The sequence below is a fragment of the Cryptosporidium muris genome, genomic scaffold (genome assembly GCF_000006515.1).
Source record: "Cryptosporidium muris RN66 scf_1106632373425 genomic scaffold, whole genome shotgun sequence".
Lineage (NCBI taxonomy): Eukaryota > Apicomplexa > Conoidasida > Eucoccidiorida > Cryptosporidiidae > Cryptosporidium > Cryptosporidium muris.
In genome coordinates, this window is record NW_002196577.1 from 369320 (window position 1) to 391792 (window position 22473).

General features: G+C 27.3%; 11 protein-coding genes across 11 annotated transcripts, besides 21 other annotated features; 3 read left to right on the forward strand and 8 right to left on the reverse strand.

The window, feature by feature from the left end:
* The first annotated feature begins 54 nt into the window (after nucleotides 1–54).
* Nucleotides 55–106: a sequence feature (AT_rich).
* A 1011-nt stretch (nucleotides 107–1117) lies between these two features.
* On the reverse strand, nucleotides 1118–4834 carry CMU_036840 (uncharacterized protein; the record flags this gene model as incomplete). The annotated part of the gene is made up of 1 exon (XM_002141823.1): nucleotides 1118–4834. The coding sequence occupies one exon, from the start codon at nucleotides 4832–4834 to the stop codon at nucleotides 1118–1120; it is 3717 nt and encodes a 1238-aa protein (XP_002141859.1).
* Nucleotides 2081–2150: a sequence feature (AT_rich).
* A 48-nt stretch (nucleotides 4835–4882) lies between the features above and the next one.
* Nucleotides 4883–4910: a sequence feature (AT_rich).
* Nucleotides 4911–5298: 388 nt separating this feature from the next.
* Nucleotides 5299–5337: a sequence feature (AT_rich).
* Nucleotides 5338–5651: 314 nt separating this feature from the next.
* Nucleotides 5652–6731, forward strand: CMU_036850 (uncharacterized protein; the record flags this gene model as incomplete). Its single annotated transcript, XM_002141824.1, has 1 exon — nucleotides 5652–6731. One exon carries the CDS (start codon nucleotides 5652–5654, stop codon nucleotides 6729–6731), a length of 1080 nt encoding a protein of 359 aa, XP_002141860.1.
* Nucleotides 6732–6970: 239 nt separating this feature from the next.
* On the reverse strand, nucleotides 6971–7618 carry CMU_036860 (uncharacterized protein; the record flags this gene model as incomplete). Its single annotated transcript, XM_002141825.1, has 1 exon — nucleotides 6971–7618. One exon carries the CDS (start codon nucleotides 7616–7618, stop codon nucleotides 6971–6973), a length of 648 nt encoding a protein of 215 aa, XP_002141861.1.
* A 127-nt stretch (nucleotides 7619–7745) lies between these two features.
* Nucleotides 7746–7775: a sequence feature (AT_rich).
* A 160-nt stretch (nucleotides 7776–7935) lies between these two features.
* On the reverse strand, nucleotides 7936–8899 carry CMU_036870 (uncharacterized protein; the record flags this gene model as incomplete). Its single annotated transcript, XM_002141826.1, has 2 exons — nucleotides 7936–8702; nucleotides 8872–8899. The coding sequence occupies 2 exons, from the start codon at nucleotides 8897–8899 to the stop codon at nucleotides 7936–7938; spliced, it is 795 nt and encodes a 264-aa protein (XP_002141862.1).
* Nucleotides 8737–8782: a sequence feature (AT_rich).
* Nucleotides 8900–9311: 412 nt separating the features above from the next.
* Nucleotides 9312–10091, reverse strand: CMU_036880 (uncharacterized protein; the record flags this gene model as incomplete). The annotated part of the gene is made up of 1 exon (XM_002141827.1): nucleotides 9312–10091. The coding sequence occupies one exon, from the start codon at nucleotides 10089–10091 to the stop codon at nucleotides 9312–9314; it is 780 nt and encodes a 259-aa protein (XP_002141863.1).
* Nucleotides 9560–9588: a sequence feature (AT_rich).
* A 343-nt stretch (nucleotides 10092–10434) lies between the features above and the next one.
* Nucleotides 10435–10456: a sequence feature (AT_rich).
* Nucleotides 10457–10505: 49 nt separating this feature from the next.
* On the reverse strand, nucleotides 10506–11159 carry CMU_036890 (uncharacterized protein; the record flags this gene model as incomplete). Its single annotated transcript, XM_002141828.1, has 1 exon — nucleotides 10506–11159. One exon carries the CDS (start codon nucleotides 11157–11159, stop codon nucleotides 10506–10508), a length of 654 nt encoding a protein of 217 aa, XP_002141864.1.
* A 196-nt stretch (nucleotides 11160–11355) lies between these two features.
* Nucleotides 11356–12079, forward strand: CMU_036900 (uncharacterized protein; the record flags this gene model as incomplete). The annotated part of the gene is made up of 2 exons (XM_002141829.1): nucleotides 11356–11910; nucleotides 11981–12079. The coding sequence occupies 2 exons, from the start codon at nucleotides 11356–11358 to the stop codon at nucleotides 12077–12079; spliced, it is 654 nt and encodes a 217-aa protein (XP_002141865.1).
* Nucleotides 11916–11959: a sequence feature (AT_rich).
* A 9-nt stretch (nucleotides 12080–12088) lies between the features above and the next one.
* Nucleotides 12089–12132: a sequence feature (AT_rich).
* Nucleotides 12133–12498: 366 nt separating this feature from the next.
* CMU_036910 (uncharacterized protein) lies at nucleotides 12499–13722 on the reverse strand (the record flags this gene model as incomplete). The annotated part of the gene is made up of 1 exon (XM_002141830.1): nucleotides 12499–13722. The coding sequence occupies one exon, from the start codon at nucleotides 13720–13722 to the stop codon at nucleotides 12499–12501; it is 1224 nt and encodes a 407-aa protein (XP_002141866.1).
* A 153-nt stretch (nucleotides 13723–13875) lies between these two features.
* Nucleotides 13876–13972: a sequence feature (AT_rich).
* A 146-nt stretch (nucleotides 13973–14118) lies between these two features.
* Nucleotides 14119–14161: a sequence feature (AT_rich).
* Nucleotides 14162–14956: 795 nt separating this feature from the next.
* CMU_036920 (proteasome subunit alpha type 1, putative) lies at nucleotides 14957–15742 on the reverse strand (the record flags this gene model as incomplete). Its single annotated transcript, XM_002141831.1, has 1 exon — nucleotides 14957–15742. The coding sequence occupies one exon, from the start codon at nucleotides 15740–15742 to the stop codon at nucleotides 14957–14959; it is 786 nt and encodes a 261-aa protein (XP_002141867.1).
* A 1048-nt stretch (nucleotides 15743–16790) lies between these two features.
* Nucleotides 16791–16858: a sequence feature (AT_rich).
* A 76-nt stretch (nucleotides 16859–16934) lies between these two features.
* Nucleotides 16935–16981: a sequence feature (AT_rich).
* Nucleotides 16982–17164: 183 nt separating this feature from the next.
* Nucleotides 17165–17210: a sequence feature (AT_rich).
* Nucleotides 17211–17297: 87 nt separating this feature from the next.
* Nucleotides 17298–17429: a sequence feature (AT_rich).
* Nucleotides 17430–17747: 318 nt separating this feature from the next.
* Nucleotides 17748–17820: a sequence feature (AT_rich).
* Nucleotides 17821–18019: 199 nt separating this feature from the next.
* Nucleotides 18020–20404, forward strand: CMU_036930 (uncharacterized protein; the record flags this gene model as incomplete). The annotated part of the gene is made up of 1 exon (XM_002141832.1): nucleotides 18020–20404. The coding sequence occupies one exon, from the start codon at nucleotides 18020–18022 to the stop codon at nucleotides 20402–20404; it is 2385 nt and encodes a 794-aa protein (XP_002141868.1).
* Nucleotides 18395–18416: a sequence feature (AT_rich).
* Nucleotides 19216–19243: a sequence feature (AT_rich).
* Nucleotides 19712–19735: a sequence feature (AT_rich).
* Nucleotides 20405–20465: 61 nt separating the features above from the next.
* Nucleotides 20466–20516: a sequence feature (AT_rich).
* A 37-nt stretch (nucleotides 20517–20553) lies between these two features.
* CMU_036940 (elongation factor Tu C-terminal domain-containing protein) lies at nucleotides 20554–22179 on the reverse strand (the record flags this gene model as incomplete). Its single annotated transcript, XM_002141833.1, has 1 exon — nucleotides 20554–22179. The coding sequence occupies one exon, from the start codon at nucleotides 22177–22179 to the stop codon at nucleotides 20554–20556; it is 1626 nt and encodes a 541-aa protein (XP_002141869.1).
* Nucleotides 22180–22473: the final 294 nt, after the last annotated feature.

The following is a 22473-nucleotide window of genomic DNA, read 5'->3' on the forward strand; positions in this document are numbered from 1 at the left end:
AGAAAATGTTGAAAGTTTGATCAAACCAAGTATCAATTTTCTTTCCTTTCTATCTTTATATTTATATTACTACAAAATAAATATTAGATTAATAAGAAATATATTACATAAAGTTCACTACTTAATAAAAGAAAACAAACAACTTATATAGTTGTTCCTTCTTGTATATTCTCCAAAACGACTATCAATATACTATTACCAATTTCGTTCCCTATTATCTTTATGAATGTAAAAACTTACTACCTCTATCTTCTTGGTCTAGTTAAATAGTAGATATCTGAATTAGTTCTAAATAATTAATTTCTCTCAAAATATTTTAAAGTATACTACTTTTAAACAATTTTGCAATTAAAAATCCTTAAAAGTTATATCCAAAGAAAAAATGAGATCAGTTTAATTTATAACTAGTTCTTCTACTTAATTATTCTTAATATTGCAAAGTATATACAAATTTTCAATAATCCAAGAAATATCCAGTTATTAGACTATTATTACTAAACGAAAAAAGAAAGACTTATATTAGAATCCCAAATCTAATCAATATTATCTATAATTGTGAGAAATTACTTAATATCCAAGTTAATTAATATATATGCTAGTATAGAACACTTCGCCTTAAGTCAATTTATCAAAGTCCCAATATTTGCTAGAATAAAAGTTTAATATCTGCACAGTATTTGCTATATATATTAGCACCTTTTGCTATAGCATTTAAAGTAAATCTCTCCAATATTTTCTACTTTGATACAGTAAATTATGAATAAAGTTCCATACATTTAAGAGGAAATTACAGATACGTTATTTGAACAATTATCGAACCAATAATTTCCCTTTTTGAAATAATCCTACTATATTACTTATTGTTTATATATGTCTCTATTGAAGTTATTTTATTCAGCAAAACCCCTTTCCTGAATTCCATTTGCTCTTATTAAAAATAGGGCTCACACGCTTTAGCGCCAATATACATTATACGTAGTATTTGAATGTTTTCATCTTAAACTTACAACTATTCTAATATCTTAGAAATCGCTAATTGAACGAAATTTTCCCAAAATTTCTAGATATAACTCTCGCACATATAACATTTTTATAGGAGACAATTACAGCCGTAAATCTATAATTTCTGTGAAACTTGCAACTTCATCTGTTTCTTCCTTGTCTCTCTAACTCTTTTACTTTCTTCTAAAGATAACACTGGTAATGAGGAGATACAGCTAAAACTATTTTTTTGTTCTCTTAAGTTCCTTAAAATATTAGAAAATGACCATATTGGGCATGTACATTTATCTGAGCATTTAACTAATCTCATAGCATCTTGAACATATTTTGGATCAGTAATTTTCTTTAAATAAACATATGTTTTATCAGAAGTAAACTCCATATTAACACTATTTTTATCAGCTGAATGTTTAATGAGTAAATTATTACTATTTATATTGGAGGTATCTATCTGAGGATTGAAACTGTTATTAAATTGATTATGAAGACCACTTTCTTCTAATGTTAAGCTATAAGAATTAGGAGATATTGAGCAATTTTCATAATTATTATCATTAGAAATTTTATCATTAACTATAAGGGAATGGCTTTGAGTATGGCATGAAAGTGCAAATAATAATGTGGTTATACGTTGACAATCTATATGTTCTGTATTGTTTTCATTATCAAAAAATTTATAAGAATTACATGATACCTTATCATTGTAATCATTACTGTCTTTACCAAATCCAATTTGGAAATTATTTTCATTACAAATATTTGAATCACCTTTGTGATAACTTTCAGATCCCATATTTAAAGATCTCTTAACTGGAATACTATTATAAACGTATTCATTATAAGTAATATAATCTTTTTTATAATCATTTATCTCAACCAATTTACGGAATAATTCCATTTTTATATTCTTATACATAGGAGTTTCACATGATAGTATTGTCTGTAACAATGAATCATATAGCTGACCTAAAGTTAAAAAAAAACTAGTAATTGGACCAAATATACTATTTTTTTTCTTTTTCAACACCTTATTACATAAATCATTACAATCAGTTGACATAGTTTCATTTATATTCACATTATTATTATTTAAATTATTCATATTTATCTGATTATTATTAAGAATTATACCATTATATATAAATTTTGATAATCTTGTTACCATATTAATTCTATAAAATAATATTTCCAAAGTTTCATTTGATCCATATTGAACACCTAATTCCAATATAGATTTACATTGTACAGATATTAAACTATTCTCTCTCATTTCAACCAACAAATTGACTAGAAAGTCCCAAAATTCACAATTTATATTATTTATTGATTCCCTTGTATCATCAAAATAACAAATTAGTTTTATGATAGTTAGTACCGATACAAAATTACTACCATATATTCTTTTTTTATTGCTATATACTTCTCTATAGTTACAACTTTTTACGTAACTAATACTTAAGTTGCTATCTTCACTACTGTTTATCTCTTTATTCATTATAACGCAATCCTGTGTCACTACACTGGATTGAGAAAAATTACTAGAATTATTATTAGCTTGACTATCTGCATTATCGGATTTAGGATGAGCTTCACCATTATATCTTAATAGCAAGAATTTACAAAATTGATTCAAGTTCTGCTTATAATATTGTAATATATCACCCTTAAGACACCCCAAAATATTGCTTGTCTGAGAAAATGATACATTTAACAATAGTTCCAAAAAATTCAGAATACGAATACTTATGGTTTGATCTTGATTATTATCTCTCAAAAGTATATATTTACATAGTATTTGAATTAATGAAGAATCTACTATTAAAGAATTTAGAAATTGCAAAGTATTTCGTAATGCATGACAAACTTTTTGCATGCATGCATCTATCCTGAGGTCATTTTCATTGGAGTCTAATGAAGAGTCACTAGGTTCTGAATCTTTATTTATAAAGTTTACAGTAGATTTATTAATGAAATTATCTGTAATAGGATTATTTAAGGAATAACTAGAATTATAGTCATCATCTCTACTGGAGTTTCTTTTTATGGGAAGATTGCAGCTGTAAATAGAGTCCAATGGTAAACTTTTTGCTAAATTATAGGCTTTGTAGTATGTTGACGTGCTTGTATCAGTTAAACTACTAGGTATCATTACATTTGAGGAGTAGACATTATTTGGAGTGTTTATAGAAACTGAAATATTTCCACTACTATTATCTTGGGTATATATTTGCCACTGTAATCCAAGACTAGTCATATTCATTGGTAAACCACTTTGATCAGGTCTCAGATACTCTATTAATCTTGTCAAAAACTCAACAATACCAAATATTACTTGTTGATTACTACTTGAATGCAATACACAATTTGAGCACTTAACTAATTTGTGAAATATATTAGGATTAATATCAGTTTCTAATATTTGCTGTCCAATAAAGCATTTCAAACAAGGTCTATAAATATCTCTTAAGGAAGAGTTTGTAATAATTTGGGATTCCACATTGATTGGATATAACAAATAATCTATAAATTTGTACTCTAGTATCCATTTATATAGTATTGAAGAAAGGCCAATTCCATTATTACAGATGTTTACTTGATTATTAGTACACATATCTAAACTACTATTATTTCCAAAATTACAATCTCCAAAATCAAAGTCGATAAATGATGAAGAAATATGTGTAAGTGTATGAGTCAAAGGAATTGCAAATCCAATAATACCAAGAAGTCTGAATAGAAAATCCTGAATTGAAGAGTCTCCAATATAATTCAGTATTACTAAAAGTCCATTATATTGCAAGAATAAGTTTATAAAATCCTCAGGATATCTACTTAAACAAATTTCAAGAAGTCTTCCTATATTAAAAGAAATTGTACTAGAGTAATTCAAAAAATTGTTGCCACTTTTCAAAAGATTCCTGCAAAGTAATTCATCACAATGAAATAGCATAAAATATATGCATCTTTCAATAATTCTTGGCATAAACTTCGAATTTAAGAGCATATTCGAACCTTCTTGTAAGTAACATTGTGATAAAATTGGTATTGATGATATAATGAATTGGTTTCTTGACTGTTGTTGCATCCACAAATAATTAATTTCAGGTAGAACCCTCGAAGTAGGAAGTACAACTGAGCTAACAATATTATTTGTATTCTGACTAGTTGTACTATTAAAAGATGATATACTACTATCAAACACAGCTAAACACTCATTAATAAATCCATTTATAATACAAAAGTACATAACTGAAGGTATAATATCAAAATATTCAGCTTCAGAGTTTAAACCAATCTCATTATATTTAAAATTATAGCTTGAAGGAAGGAGCAAGTCCAATATAGCCTCTAAAACAACTTCACTATTATTACCTGATAAAAAATTCGAGATATATTCATTGAAAAGAGTAGTATAAGAGGTAGAAGTGTTAAAAGTCTCAGATATATTAGTTTCAGTCTGATCTATATATGCATTCTTTAAAATATTGACCAAGGTTAAAATAAAATTTTGTTTTGTATTTGTAATACCTTCTTCAGAAGAGTCCCCCATAATAGTATCTGTTGTTAACAAAGACTCTGAAGATTTAACTTTGTCTGAAAAAAAGTGCCTAATTACATAATTTTTATTATTAGGATCTACTTTCAGATTTTCTCCTTCTGAGTAGCCTCTAGTAGATATATTTAGTGCATCGACTAAGTCTACAACACTTTTCTTCATATCTGTAGACTCTTGTTCTTCAGAAATATTCACATCTCCTAAATAGTCTTCATAAGTAAAATTAGGATTAAAGTCCTGATCTAGATCGTCGTTATCTGTATCAGTTAGTTCCATAGAGTCTAAATTTCAGCTATAGAAGCACAAATTAAATTTAACAGGTTCAATATATTATTTATATATTTCTTAATTACCCCAAAATAATATGGAGAGCCAAACAATTTATTTGACACCAATGCAAATTTAAAGCTAGTGTCCAAATATTAATCCCACCTTTATATTGATCTAAATTGTAAAATACCCGGTTCATATAAAACCATTAACACTATTATAAACTTCTAAATGCAAATAATGCCCATGTAAATATTTTTATTTGCCACCTTGCTCTATGAACCTTTAGTCCTAACATATGCTACAAGAATTCTGCTATTTACCTCCTAGTTCCTAATGAGTTCATGCAATGACGACATGACGTTAAAGTGGGCGCCAATTTCTCCAGAGCTAATACTAGTGGTAAATAATTTAGATAAGGCTCTATTTTCTTAGCAATAAGAAATTTTTTCTTTCCTAATACTTATACGTAATATATATAGTTATATTATTTATACTAAAAATTAAAACCTTGATTATATACCTTTATCTCATTTTCCCCCACTACTTCTATAAATACCTTTTTACAGGCTACTTATAACCTAAATATTATATTGCATTAAAAAAAGTAAAGTTATATTATCTTAAAGTTTTCCTCAGATATTAGAGACAGATAATAAATTTGTAGAAGTACCTAAATTATTTCCAAATTAGTGATTTTTTGTTCCACAAATACCAGTAACCTATTCACTGAAGAGTGTCCACGTCTCTCATGTAAAAACACGTGTGTATAATGTAAGTGACGTGTAAATATGTGTGTAATAGGCAATTTTAATTTTAGAAAATGAAGAGGACATACTTAGATAAAGAAATAAGGAAAAAAGTACTTGATTCTGAAAGATTTTCAAGTTTGATGGACGATGAACTACATAAAAGAACAATGCAGCGATTATACCCATGTGATGTCTTCTCAGCTCCATATTACGAAAAATCCGACGAAGAAAAACAAAAACTACTTGAAATAGCTAATCAAACATATAATAATTTGTATAATAGGAAACATACGGATGAAAACTCAGAATCTAGCCAGTGTCTGGGTAATTTACCATATAGAAGACAAGAATCAACAAAACAAGATTACATAATAAAACTCCACCAAGAAAAAATAAATCAAGAAGAGATTAGGAAGGTATTACAACAATGCTCTGCTAGAGAACAAAAATTATATAGAGAGTTCTCAAGTGATGTAGTTTTTGGTAATGAACAATGTTCAAGGGAGAAGATGATTATTGAAGTTTCTAACTATCAAGAGCCAAATTATCCAACTAATAGTAGTAATTATGATGATGATCTAGTGAAATATCGCCAAATATATCCTGCATATTCAAATATATTAAATAATGAAAACGATTCTGTGGCTTTAGAACTAAGAAAAAGACCTTCACTACCCAAGTATAATAAAAACATTGACACTGAATGTATTGCAGATCTAATATCTGGAATACCTAGATACAATACATTATCATGTAGAAATTATGCAAATAAAATCCCAGAATATAATTTAAACAATTTAGAGAGTAAATTTACCCCTATACAAAAAAATCTAAGCTCTAAACTTCATGGAGAAGATTTCTACAATAAAATAGCCTATATTCAAGATACATCATTTGTAAGATTCCGATTATCAAATCTCACAACTGGATGTAATGAAGAGTTAATACAGAAAGTGGCTACACAGTGTGGAGTATATGCTTATCAAGTTATTGTAGAAATTGATCCAGTATTAGGCCATCTAAAAGGAGGTGCTACTGGAAAATTAAGATTTCATTCAGGTGGGCTGGAAAACTTCAAAAAAGTTCTTTGGGAGTGTTATGGAATCCAGTTTGAGATTATAGGAGATATACAAAAGGAACCAAAATATTAAAATTACCAATAAACTTTAAAATAAACTATTCTCCATGAATAAATTTATATTTTATCGAGCATATATATACACAATAATAAAAAGCTTTAGATATTATAAAGATTTCTGCCTGTAACCTTATTATTTTAGTTTCCAAACATTTATAAAAGTTAATTAAAAGTAAATGTTATATTTAGATAATTCAATAACTATAGCAATTTTAACAATAGATTTTTTTTTTTTCTTAAATTATCTGGTGATTATTTAAATTTCCAATATACCATAAAAATAATTAGGCAACAAAAAACAAAAGTTAATAATATTTCTTGCCTGAACTGCAAACTAAGAATTGAATTAATCAATAAACCCACATTGTATAATGATTTTTTTTTTAAGTTTTTTGCTTTATCATTAATATTTCTTAAAATATTGTGTTGATTCCTAAGTGAAGTGGTAGTACGTACAGCTTGATCCATTATGTTATTTATACAATCTATAGAAACTTCTAGTGCACCTTTTTCATGAAAAAGTTTATTTCTAACTTCACTATTATTACTATGTTCCATTTGTATATTTTGATAATCAATTATTGATTTCCCAAATAAGCTAGAACGTTTTTTTCTAGAATTAATATATTGGCATATATTTGTATAATCACGTTTTAAACTTTGAAGTAAAGCTTCATATCTATCAATTACCATAATATCCTTACGATTAAATTCATTCATCTGTTTATCAAAAGACTGAAAAAGTTCATTAATCTCATTTTGTAATAGCTCTACTTCCTGATGCCATGCTTCATTAGATGTACCTTTGTCAAATAAACCGCAATCACGATTCTTCAAAGTATCTAATAACCCCAATTTTCGTTCTAAAGTACTTTGAAGAGTCCTAAGATTTATATTCATCTATATTATATTAGAAAAGTGTCCATTTTATTTATTTCTTAAGCATCAGTACGGTAATATCTAAATTGTAATATACCCGCTATTTAAAAAAAAAAATTAGCGCCTAATGTGTTAAATAGTATCCGTGTTAATTAATTAAAAAAGTTTATAAAAAAAACTGAGATCTGTATAGAATTTACTAAATCATAATAAAAATTGTAAATTTTATCGATAACTGATCATCAAAAAAGATAATAAAATCCTGGGAAATTAAACTATTTAGGTTTATTTGTTTATGATACAAGTTAAAAGATGCAGCATCCATACACCATGCATATTTATAGATATACAGTAGAACCATTGATCCACTCAGTAAATTCACGTTCATTTATTCCACTCTTCTGATTATCATCCAAAGCATTATAGATAATACTTAAATCAGTCACACCGAATTGCTGCCGACCATTTGTAAAATCTGCAGCCATTCTACTAAATTCTTCAAATTGCATGCCATATACAGGATCTGCAATAGCATAACGTCTGTATACTTCTGCAACAGTTGACGTTTTAGTAGTAACAATATTTCTACGAACTCTCTCAAGTCTAACACTCTTTTGAAGTGCAATTAATAATCCAATTGCAGCCACCCCAGCTACTGTAAGTGATGTTAAAAATGCAACCAAAGCTAATAATCCAGCTCCTCTTCTTTGAGGCCACAAAGTTGTAGAAGTTAAACAACTTAAAAATAATAAGCATAAACTCTTTCCTGTTAAATGAGTAAGAAACCGAAGCTCTCTACGAATCAATGAGCGACCTTTAGAAGACCATCTAGGGCTACCTGGTACATCGAGAATCATTAATAATACTCCAAATATAAATTGAAACATAGAATTAATCAAATTTGCTGGATGAATACCAAAAATTGAATTTAAAGCTGCAAGAATCCCAGCTGATGCAGAAGCTCCAGATGCTAAAAAAAATAGTGTTTGATATCTACAATTCAGATCCTGAAGTGTCTTTTCTACTCTTGCTCCGCCAATTACTAATTGATCAGCTAAACTGACATCAGCCTTCACACTTTGTTGTCCTACAATAAATCTCTCACCTAAAAAGTAAAAAAATATAAAGTATTACTGGAGTTATATTAGAAAAAAAAAGATATAAAATCAATATTTATATAAAATAGATTTTAGAGATATATCTATTTATAGGTCTCCAATTACGAAATCATATTACTCACGACATAATCACTTAATAATTACATAAATACTTACCAGAGATACTACTAGGTACGTCATACATTCTACTATTATATTTAATACCTAATAATCAAACTTAATGCCAGCATCCACTGCTTTACTTCTCCCACACAGGAGAAAAAAAAAACCGTTTACTTTTATGGAAATGTCTATAGCGCCTTTTTGTTGCAAGTAATATGGCGCTACCTCTATGCATCTACTTGTAGCTATTAGTATTTAAAATAATCTAACATCTATACCTATACTATAAGTGACAAACTTAAAACTTAATTCTGAATTCCATCTTACTAAACTCCTAAGTTTCTATAATTCTACTTATATCACCTCTTATAAATAGCTATCAATGAACCTAATATGTTAATTTGATGTGAGGACTCAGATATTTTTAAGATTTAAGTATTTTATAGGATTATACAGAAAATTAAACACTTGAAATATTTATAGAGTAGAAACTTCTAAAGTAGTATTAATGTTGATGTTAGAAAATCGACGAATTCCCTCTCATTAACAGCTCCCTTCTGATTGTCATCTAGAGCATTAAAAATAATAGAAAGGTCATTGGGAGAGAATTGATCATGATATGATGTCCTATCTCCAACTAATCTATTGAATTCATCTACTTGCATACCAAATAAAGGATCAGAAGTTGCATAACATCGATATATCTCTATTGGATTACAAGTACCAGTAGCAGCATAACTTGTAATAATATTTTTTTTAATTTTATTTAAACGCATACTTTTCTCTAAAGCAATAATAAGTCCTATCCCTGCAACACAAGCTACACTTAAACATATAAGAAAAGCCACTACAATGAGTAGGCCTGAAGATGCTGTATTCTTCTTGTAGGGCCACAGTGTAACTGAAGTTAGGCAAGATAAAAACAAAAGGGATAGAGATTTCCCAGTTAACTTAGAAAGAATTCTAGCTTGTTTTCTTATGTCATTTCTTACTTTTGCACTCCATCTAGGCTGTCCTGGAACATCTAGTAATATTAACATGACCCCAAGCAAAAGTTGAAAACAAGAATTGATAAAGTTTGTGGGATGAAACCCAAATAATGAATATAATGCTGCAAAAAACCCTGCAATTGAAGTAACAATCGTAGCAATAAAAAATAAGGTTTGATATTTCACGTGGAACTCAGCCAATGCAGCTTCTACCATAACCCCCCCATTTTCTAATTTATCCACTAATGTGCCATTGCTAATATTAGTAAAAGATTCAGTTGACATTACAAACCTAACAGATAATAAAGTTGTAAACCTTGTTAATTTATAATTAAATTAACAATTGTTGAGGGGGAATCTGCCACACTAACAATTGTGTGAGTATGCGTATAAATCCATGGGGGAAATGTACGGGAGACTTATCAATATTAGAAAATAGAAACTTGTAGAATATTCAAAATTTAAAATTAGTAGAGATATCTAAAGTTATACAGAAACCTCATAAGTTTATTACTTAAAAAATTTCAGATATGGAATATTAAAGTTTGTTTAATTTACTAAGTAGTAGATTCTTATTGAATAACCCCCTCTATATAAAGGAATTTAGAGTTTAAAAGAAATTCTAACCTTTTTTAAAAAAAATTTATATAGGAGAGTTTAGATCAATTTGTATTGTATCTAATTATAATCCTATTATGTTTAGTTTGGGCATATTACTGCATGATTTTTCCAGTAATTAACAGATTCTAAATATTTTTCCCTATCGAGCGGCACTCCGCTGCCGCCCTCCTCTATTATAGTATTCCTTAACATTGTGATAGGTTCCATAGGAGTTTCAAAATCTTCATTTTGTAATTTAATTGAGATAATATACCAATCAGGATCACTATTAGATCCTTCTACAAGCCTTTCATGCTTACCTTGCAAATTCATTCCTTGAATCTCTTTTTCACATTGTTCTCTACTATATAAAATAATATCCAGATATTTTGCAGGGAGATTAATGGAATCTTTGATAAATTTACAATCAGAAGGGAACCATCTGGATAAAACGGGTAATTCCTCTTTTCTACGGGATATATAACCGGTTTTTAAGTATCTTTCATTTTCAGGTGTAATTTCTATAACTGATACTTTAGCCTGCGTAAAGTTAGGAACAAATAGATGTTTACAAAATGGAGCATAGCCACTAACTAATTCTGGATACTCCAATTGAATAAACTTGTTAATTTCAGCTAAGAACTGTTTAGGTGTATAATTAGGAATATAACTTCCACAGTATCCATACTCAAATTGACGAAATGCAAAGCTATCCAAGCCAACTGCACTAACTGAAGATCTACTTAAAGTCATCACAATATAACTAGAAATATCCAAATTATAATTAGTAATAGATTTATTTAACTTATATCTGAGTAATTTCCTTTATAATTTTAGAATAAAAGAAGAAAAAAAAAGTTGTGGCAGAGTATCAAATAGGTTATTCATAAACCGCTTTTGTAAATTTTGAGCCATCTAATATTGCAGAATTCTAACTTAACTTGCATATATGGGAAACGGAAATACTACAACAATTAGTTCTTCTAGTAACGCTTATATTGATGACTTCCTATTAGATTGCAATTACCCACAATTTTCATTAGTGAAGGAAGAACCCAAAGGTGAGAGTACTCAAAATTCAAACTTGTATAATGTTATAACAGATGTAGATCAATTACTGAAATCAATTATGGATTCCACGAGACATACCAGTAGAATTATGGAAAAATACAATTCATTAATTATTTTGTTTGAAAAAGTTCATTGTCATGTTTGTTATCTTGATATTGCTCAACGTTGGATATACCAACAAGATTACAATCAGTTATACAAATTTTGTATCGAACTAGAAGCACGTATAGCTCAACAGGATGATTCACTTAAAAAGAAATACATCAGATTCTGTGATTTTGCTCAATTAAATTACTTTAATGAATTTGGAGATATTCCACTAAATATTGTTCAAACTCATACAAACTATCCAGGTTTTGCTAGTTTTTCACTCCTAAATAGAACATGTCCCAAATGTATTGAAATTCAGGAATTATCTAAAACTCAATGTGCTGTAAGTTTATAATAATTTATTTTATATAAAAAAAATAATTTGATTTATACTTAATTGTCATTGGATTTAGATGGCAGCTTATATGGTATATAAAGCACAAGGAATTTTAACATTTTATGAGTGCCATTGGGACCAAATAATGGCAGAATGTTCCGGAGCTATTAAATAGAAAGTTTTGAAAAAATTCATATTTTTTTTTCAAATTATCTAATATATTAATAAGGAAAAGAAATTCGATATTTCAAGAAAAATTATTTTGATTAATTTCCCAAGTTAAAGATAGTGCACTAATTTCAGTCTTGAGAAAATATGATAATATTTACAAAAGAGATTAATGATTAAACTTTTTATTATATCCATTAATTTTTATTGAAAACCATGAACATTCATTTTACTAATATTTAATAAAGTTGAAAGTAGACTAAAGTATTATCCTTTATTTTATAAACTAAAATTAACATATCTATTTATTTTCCCAATTATTTATTATTAGTATTAATTCTTTTGTTTTAGATTCATCAGAAGTAAGTAGTATGTTTATGCTAATACTTCTATTTTCCTAATTGTTGAGCAAACTTTTCTCTTAATTTAAATAATTGAAACAGAATTCTTAATATCATAATCTTGTTGAGCTAACTCTTGTTCATTATATACTACAAGATGTACTATGTCTTCAATACCCTTTTTAATTGATTGATCCTGTTCATATAAATGCCAAACTCTTAAGACCTCATATAACCCAAGGCTTCTAAGATATTCTCTAACTTTGGTTGTAGATAATAAAACTAATATGCAGTCAAAAATATTTTGACTTATATTTGAGTTTACTGGTCCAACTGAATTCTCTTGAATAAAAAAGTGAATCTTTTTTTCATTTAATTCTAGTTCACATGTCTCATCTATAATTTCTTTTCTCTTACTTGAATTATCATTAACTTCACAAGACAAATAACTTAAATCTTGAACTTCATATTTATCTGCTGATTGAAAGTGTAAAATTTTATTTTCTAATAATCTCAAAGTACTTTCACTTTTCTTATATCTTAACTTGTTATTTCTACTAGGATATAGAATACAACAAAGAATTTTTATCACTTTACAATCATCTTTCATTAAAAATTCATGGCACCCCCGATCTATACACAAATGAGTGAATATTCCAACTATGGTTTCACAAGATTCCTTTTTTCGAACCATTTTTAGGAAAATCTCTGATAGTACATTTACAATCTCAATACCAATAGAACTTTCAGTAATGAGTTTCCTTCCTTGTTCACAACTAGTACAGTTATTGAAAATATTTATAATCATCCCTTGCTCTTCTTTATTATTAGAACCGTATAGTAATTCTAATAAATATGGTAAATAAAGACTCTCGTTTTTTTGTGTTTTTTTAAAAAAGAGTTCTCTCCCTTTGCTACTACGAGTAAGGTTTGAAATAAGCATCAAATTTAAATCACAATGGTAGGGAGTACCAGGAGATCTTCTCATTTGTTCTCTTAAATTATCCATAGTGTATTCAATAGCTGATAAATTGCTACATAGTTCTTCTGAAATGTTGGGATTTTGAGAGAGATTTATTAAGGTCTTGATTGCATTAGTAGATAAAATTTCCTCATCATTCCCAATTAGCAATAATAGAGAGCGTAAGGACTTGGGATATTTGGAAATATAAGATATAAGAGCAGATGTTTCACTTTGGTCCAAAAGTAATTCGATACTACCCGCAGTGACTTCAATTTGGTTATTTCGTAGTAGTTTAAATAACTCATCAAATACTTTAGCTGTATCTAAAGATAATTCTACATCCATAATTATCTATTTATAGAGTGAATTTTAATTAGTCACTGCTTAAAGTTAGTTTCTTGATAAATAAGGATACTAAAATATAGACGGCGGTATTCTTAATTTCATATTACGACAAGCTAAATTATGACTTACATATTTACCACTTTAATACAACAGTAAATTAACAATATTATTTAATACATTAAAATAACAATAAAAAGATATATATATCTTAATTCAAAAGAAATTTTTAGTTTAAAAGTTTTAAATTTTACTACGCATGCAATATATAAAGAGATATCACAAAGAGAAGTCAAATATTACATACCGGTGCATAATTCTAAAAACAGGGCATGTCTAAATTTACGTGGATACCGGCAGATAATGCATGCATTAAGTGTTATATTACGTGTTTTCCACTTTTATTCAATATTTTTAATTATGATTAAATTTCTTAATTTTAGACAAAATTTAGCAACAATAACATGCTCGTTACAAATCTCCCCATAGTACATGTTCCGGTTAATTTAATACTGGTAAGACCAACTGTATTATTAGTAGATAGTGAAAAGTGCTATCTAGAAGATAAAAAAGTGGAATGTACATTGGTATATAAAAACCGAAAAAAAAAGTCTCAGATTTGGTGTAGAATTAAGCAGATACTAAATGCAATAAATTCAATGGTAATTAAAATATCTCCATTTATATATGATGAAGAAATATATACTATATATCCATCAATGAATGAATTGTGTAATGAATTTGTAGACTTTATTCACTCAACATTGTTATCACAAGATCAATTTGGAAACAAATTTTGGTTTGAAAATACTGAAACTTGGAAAGAGTTGCTATTGTTAGTTAGACACATGGCGAGAATGCTATTGCAGTGTCCACATTACAGAAAATCAGATATATTATATTTATTAGCACTTGTTGCAATACAGCTACATTACAACGTGCTAACACCCCAAATAGTATCAGCTATAGTAGAGAAAAGGACATTTATATGTATATGCTTAATACAATTCTATTTATCTCATTGTTACTTATATGACTTTGTATTCCCACTAAAATATTGGCAAGAGAACATTTTTGACAGTTATAACAGTTATTATTCAATAGAACAATTAAAGAGTGAAGTTTTAGAACAATTCAAGCTACAGAATTGGTGTTTAAAGGTTCCTACTAAGATATTGCAAGATCTTGCGAGAACATTTGGAAGTTTAAATACTCATAGGGACTTTTGTCCTTGTTCTTAATCAAGTTGCATAGAAGTTGGTTCTTCATTATTAGTTTCATCTACTTGATTAATAATTGGTGATGCCTCCTGGCTAATTATTTGAAGGTACTCCATAATTTCATCTTCTGATAATTCAATATAAGGACAATTTCTTCCGACAATAGCAACATCTACATTTTGTTTATTCATATCTTGATCAGAAGAAAGACAAGCTTTTAATGCTTTCAAAGTATGTAATATTAAGTGATCCTTGTTACATGAGTTGAATTCTTCAAAATGTCTTTCCAAATAAGTTTTCCCAGCTTGGCATCTAGAACCTAGTGCCATAGCATAGTATTCAAAGTAGTTGCCTGAAGGACATGTTTCATATAAATGAGGACCATCTTGATCATATCCAGCTATCAAAAGTCCAACACCAAATGGTCTCCTTCCATATTCCTGAGTACATATTTGTGATTTTAATCCCATATTTGAAACAAGCCTACTTAGTGGCATTGGACTGTCAAATGTAAATGAATGGTTCAAACATTCATATCTTAAATAACTACACAATACTTTAGCATCTGCAGTAATACCAGACATTGCTGCACCTATATGGTCATCAATTTTATACAGCTTTTTTTGAAATCCAGCTAGTTTACTAATGTTTCGTTTAATACAAGCTAGAACAACAATATCATTATTGCGAGCTCCAATAACTGCAGTCCCTTGTTTTACAGCTTCCATAGCATACTCAATCTGGAAAACTCTTCCTTGAGGAGACCAGGTGACAACATCAGTATCGTATTGATTTCTGTACATGCTTTACTACTTTGGATATTCAAAGTTCCCAGTAACTAGTTAACAATAAAACTGAACAAAACAAAAATATATATCTATATACAGCTATTAATCCATATATTGATATAATACTAAAGAATATTAATTTATGGAAATAAATTAATAACCAAATCAGATTCCTTTTTCTATAGATACTTTGATTAACGTGGGATTATTCTTGAGGGGTGGCGGTTTGTATAAGCGGTGGTATTAAACACTTTTAGGATGTAATGGAATTCCATTTACAAGTACACTATCATTTTATACAGATCTGAATACTTTTATTAGATAAAAAATTATTGGAGTTTAAATAATCTAAATAGAAATATTTACACGTCAAGATACACAGTTTATAATTACCCAATAAAAAAGAAGTTTTGTCTTAAATATTGAAAATTGGAATTAAACTCATTCAAATTTCATATAAAGAGTGTACTCAATCTAAAATTATAACATATAGAGCTAGATATGAGATTTTTTCAGAATATTAGTATCTAGTAAACAATTTTTTTTTAAATTGTAAGATAAATGAAGTCACAACTTTTGGTAGTTAAGAGCTAAGAAAAAATAATACAATTGTACTATAATCAGAGTTATTAACTGTCATTCTTTAAGTGAATATTTATCATTAAAATAGAGATATCTGAGAATGCAATATTGGTATTGAATATACTCTTTTTAAATTAAATATAAGATATATCTCAGATTAATACTATATATAAACAAGTTTAAATATTGAACATATATTTGATATTCCTTATAAATATTTTATTTGTAATGGAATTAAAATCTATATTTAAGAGATTCTAATACTTAATATTTAAACTGCTTAAATATATTATCTGAGTTATCTTTATTGAATTATATAAGTATCAGAAATCTTAATATTTTCTATAATTGGAATTTAATGATCAAAAAGAATGAAAAAAAAACTTTTTTAATATTTTAAAGATTCAGTCAAATTTATTGTGCTAATAAATAAGTAAAAATAAGCTAGTCAATTATTGTGATATTTCAATGGTATGATCTGATATTTTATAATAACCAATTAAAATCTTATTATAATATTTACAATTTTAATATAAATTACTTATATTTGAAAATTCCTATATAATTGCAAAATATTATTGGTTTTATAACTCAAAATCCTTAGCATCACCAAAATAAAGTCAACAAAAATTTCATTTTAAAAATATTCAAATTTTTAAATTATCAAAATATCAAATATCAGCTATAACTAATAGTCAATTCTGCAAAGAAAATATTTAATATAGTAAATACACTAAAAAAAGTATATTTCTATAATGAAACTAATTTAAATTTCGATGAAAGTTTTTAAGTGGTATACTCTGCAAGCAACATAAAAATTCATGAACTACTAACTACTTATCACTTTTTTAGTGCAAAATTTTTTTTAATATAAGATATCAAGTATATAAATTATTAAATTCTGCATATTTGGTCCTATTAAAAAGTTTTCAATATCTGATTTTCTTGGTATATTAACATTCACATTTGTACTTTTATAGATATTTGGTATTAAATTAATATTCTTATAATAATAAATTATTTATAAAATATAAGCAACTATTAATTATAATCTAACTAATTATTACGGTAAACTAGATTATTATATTAAAATTAATTTTTTTGAAAATAATCTATTATTCATTATCAAAATCTTTGAAGATATATCCTAGTTGTGGAGTTTTTTTTACATGATTATAAGACAAATATTTCATAAAATCATAACATTATTATTCAAAGAAAATGAAATAGATTACATAAAGTAAATAATATATAATATAGTATTATATGTATCAGTTAAGAAAATCTATATATTGTTAATTGATTCAATTAAAAACTTATTTACTAAACAGGTCTACTCTCATATTTACAGTAAAGTACATAAAACCAATGGATTATTTATAAAGAAATATAAAGAAGATATATTTCTAAAAAAGTAGAATTAGCTTTACAAAAAGAGATTATAAATAATAAAGAATATTAGAAAATAAAAAAGAAATCTTTATGTATATATTGAACATTAAATATATTTAGCCCAATAAAAAATAAATAAGTAACCTAAATATATCTTTATATAAATAATGTAATGACCTATTTTCTTTATTATATTTAGGTTTTTAAATGGCTTTATTAGTGTCATTTATTGAACTTGTATTGGAGCGGGATTCAAACTATACCTTAGTATTGTAATATCATTCTTATTGTAAATTCTATTACTATTAAAAATCACCGATGCCTAATGTAATAACCAAAGAAGACGGTATTTTTAGATCCTCACATATAGATTTAACCAATAATAAGATTGCTACGCATTCTTCTATATATACAGAATCATCTTTTACATCATGGAATTTGATGGAATACATTTCATCGTTAACAGATTCAAGTGTATCAATCTTATTCAGTAATCAATCTTGTGTTATTGAATTATATTCTTCATTAACAGAATTAGAGCAACAAGTAACAATAAGATTAGCTATGATAGGAACTAATCCAAATCTTAATATGTTAGGTGAAAAAGCAATGCAATTATGGGTCTTACCTTCGAAACAAGATGAATTATTTGCAGCTTTGAAACATCTAAGATTACTTAAAGTAATTAAAGCCAATATATTAAAATTTAATAATAGTAGTAATACTTTAAATAGTAATGAATCAACAAATACTATTGGAAGTAATATTTCAATACAATACAGCTTAAATACTGAATTTCAAAAGAGTTTATACAATTATTTAATAAATGGACTAAATGATAACCAGATATTAAATTCAAATTTGAATATATCAAATGAAGGTAAGAAAGTAAGACGTACATTACTAACACAATTTGTTAGATATAAATGGAATAACATCTTAAACATTATTGTAGAAGTAAGTGGATATTCATATGAAAATAATTTTTATGATTTTTCAAGTTTATCAAAACAATATAAAATTGTTTCTAAAGATATAATAGATATATTATTAAATATGGGATTAATAACATATCCAACTTATGAAAAAGATCATTGTAAAGATACAGTAAAGGTAAAAGTCCAAAATATTTCAAACTCTAATCAATTAAAAAGATCAGAAGAAACTAGTTCAATTATTTTTCCAGTGTCAATAGTTACACGAAGTGAATTATATGATGGTTTTGAAGGTGAAGAGGAGCAGATATTAATAGATACAAAAGATAATGGATCAATTGAAGATTTTGAATATTTGAACGACATAAGTGATGATGAATATCAACCATATATAACAAAAAGAAATAAATTAAGAAAATCAGGTAAAAAACTTCAAAATAATGAAGAATGTTTAAAGGGTCAAATGGACAAAATATTTGAACAGAAATTAGTACCAAAAGCTTTTTGTTGGTTATTATGTGATACATGTAATCAATTATTAACATTACTAAATGAATTTATAAAATTAATGGGAAATAGTAATAATAATAATCAAAAAAATAATAAACAAATATCATTAGATAAGGATTTGGTTGATGTAATTAGTTTAATTTTCCGATTATCTAACTCTAAAGTTGGTCAACCAATATTAGTATGTAACAATAACAATCTATTAAGTAGATTCTTATATTTTGCATATGATCTTGGTTTGATTTATTTTGATAATACAATATATTCAAAAGATGATCATTCATTTAATCTTCCTATTGATTTAAGTCACTCACAAACTTATTTAATATATACAACTCCTTATGCATTATTACTAGGACATGATGGTTATCAATTACAAAGTTTATATCCTGCATTAAAAGTAGTTACATCTTTAAATAAGATTGTAGATAATGAAGAAATTGATAATAATGAAACTGGTAATTCAATATTATTACCATCACACTTTTATTATGATCAGGATAATGAAGATAAAGATCCATATAATGATGAATATTTAACAGAGAAATATTCAGAATCTATAATGAATAATAATAAAAATAATAAAATTGTGGAATTAAATAATACTAGTAATGATATAGATCTAAAAATTTCTCATAGCATAGAATCAAATTTATTTTTATCTGGAATTTCAAATTTGGAGGCAGGTATAATTGTACAAAGTAATTTTCGTGTTTATTGTTATACTGCATCTCCTTTACAAGCAAAAATTTTGAGACATTTATGTCAAGTTAAGGTACGTGGGCCAAATATTATATGCGGTGTACTAACACGCCGTGGTTTATTATCAGCATACTCTATGGGTGTGAAAGCTTATCAAATATTGCGTTTTTTTATAAGTAATGCCCACCCTATAATTTTGAAGAAGCATATTACTGATGGCACAAGTATAATTCCAATAAGTGTAGAGACACAATTAAAATTATGGGAGAATGATCATAATCGTTTAGAGATTAATAAAGTATCTCTATTTTCTGATTGGGGTAATAATAAAGAAGATATTGAATTATTTAAACAAACTGTCACATATGCTATTGGGAAGCAAGTAGTATTATATCATAATTTAATTGATGACCTATCTATAAGTGAAAATAAACATGATATTAGTTATGAACAAAAGATTCAGCAATTGTATCTTGCAGTACAACAAGATGCAGAGGATGATATTAAGTCATTTATTAAGGCAAAACGTGAATTAGTAACAAGAGTCAATATTTGAAAAGTAAATATATAAAGTAAATATTAAGAAGTTGTAATTAGTAATAGTGCATTTAAATAGCATTATATTATCTATTAAATATAAATTCCAATAATACAAAATTTTAATTTTACTAGATAACCTATATTAAGTTGAGAATTCTACTAATTCTAAATAGTTTCTAGAATTTCTAAAATTTTACCTACAGCAATTGTTTTTCCTTCATCTCTTAAAGTAAATCTCCCCATTTGAGGACATTTTGCAAATTCCTCAAGACAAAGTGGGTTTGTAAGAATTACTGTGCAAATAAGCATATATTGAGATTTAACAAATGCTGGTTTAATTCTTTTCTTTTTTGTTGATAATTCTACAGCTTCAAGTAACTCATCTATAGAGATTTCATCACAACAAGTATGAGCATGAATAATACATTGATATCCACTAGTTAAGATAGGACGTTGTTCTAGCAATTCAACAAGTAATATTTGAGCTTTAAATTTTGTAACAACAGGACAGAGACTACTTGGTGAGCATAAAACAAATCCCTTATTCAACGAATCTTCATCAATATTAACAAGTTTCAAACGTACATTTTCCCCTGGACCTGACCAACTATATTCTTCAGTATCTTCACCCAACCATATACTCTGAATTTTAACTTTAACTTTATTAGGCATGACAACTAAACTATCTCCACAATTTATAATACCTAATTCAATTTTTCCCATTGCAATAACACCATTATCCCTATATCCATCTAATAGTGGAATTCTAACTACTTCAGGATCAATAGGTATCCCAGATGAATTAATACCTCTATCTGGAACTGATATAATCTTGTCCATAATATCAAAAAGTGTAGGTTGGTCTGTACTATACCAAAAAGCTTTAGGTTCGTAATATTTTGTATTAGATTTATCTGAGACATGATATTTTAGATTCTGCCCTAATTGTCCAGATATTGGGACAAAAAATATATCTTTATTTGGGTTATACCCACATATTTTTAAATATGGAGTAAGTTTTTTCTGTATATCCTTATATCGTGTTTCATCCCATTGACAAGTTGGATCATCCATCTTATTGATTGCAACGATCAACTGATTAACTCCAAGTGTTTTAGCTAGCATTGCATGTTCTCTAGTTTGTCCACCACGTTCAAATCCTGTTTCAAATTCACCTTTCCTTGCAGAAATAATTAATACGCCAATATCTGCCTGACTAGCACCAGATATCATATTTGGAACAAAACTTTTGTGACCAGGTGCATCTAATATTGTGAATCTTCTATTTTCTAAACTAAATTGAGCTCTACCAACTTCAACTGTCTTTCCCTTACTTCTCTCTTCTTCATTAGTATCCATTATAAATGCTAAAAACCAAGATTCACGATTCTTTTCCCTTGCCTCCCTTTCATACTTCTCCATTGTTCTTTGATCAACTAAGCCACATGTATACAAGATGTTACCACATGTTGTTGACTTTCCTGCATCTACATGACCAATAAATACAATATTCATGTGTGGTCTAGAATCTGGTTCTAGTAATGTTGAAGATATTGGTGACTTATTGGATACTGTGTTTTGACCTTTTGTAGTTAAAGATATCACCTCATTATTTAATATTTCATGATCAATATTATGCTCTTTTTCAACTACAGATCTTGTGTCCTGTTGAGGTTCATCATTACTATGCAATTTCAAGTTGTTTCTTAGTTTATTTGATATATTTTCAATACTTCCTTCACATTCTTCACTCTCATCTAGAGTATCTTCCCAATTCTTCAGTTCAGACATTCCACACGTATTAGTCTTAAATTTCCGTCTCAGACCTATATATTCACAATATATAACTTTGAGAGTAGCTTAGCACTCTTATTTTTCAAGTTCTTATCTATCCTTCTTCCTCAGTAATAAGTCAAATGAGACAGAATTGAGCGCCCCAATTGGGGGTCAACTGGACAAGTCCGTTAGGGTTGTTTTATTTAATTAATTCTTTACAAGCTAGTTAAAAGAAAAATAATCTAGTACATATTTACATACTAATATGAGCTGTTATCTAAAATAAATTGTATTGAGGAAGTGCAATAA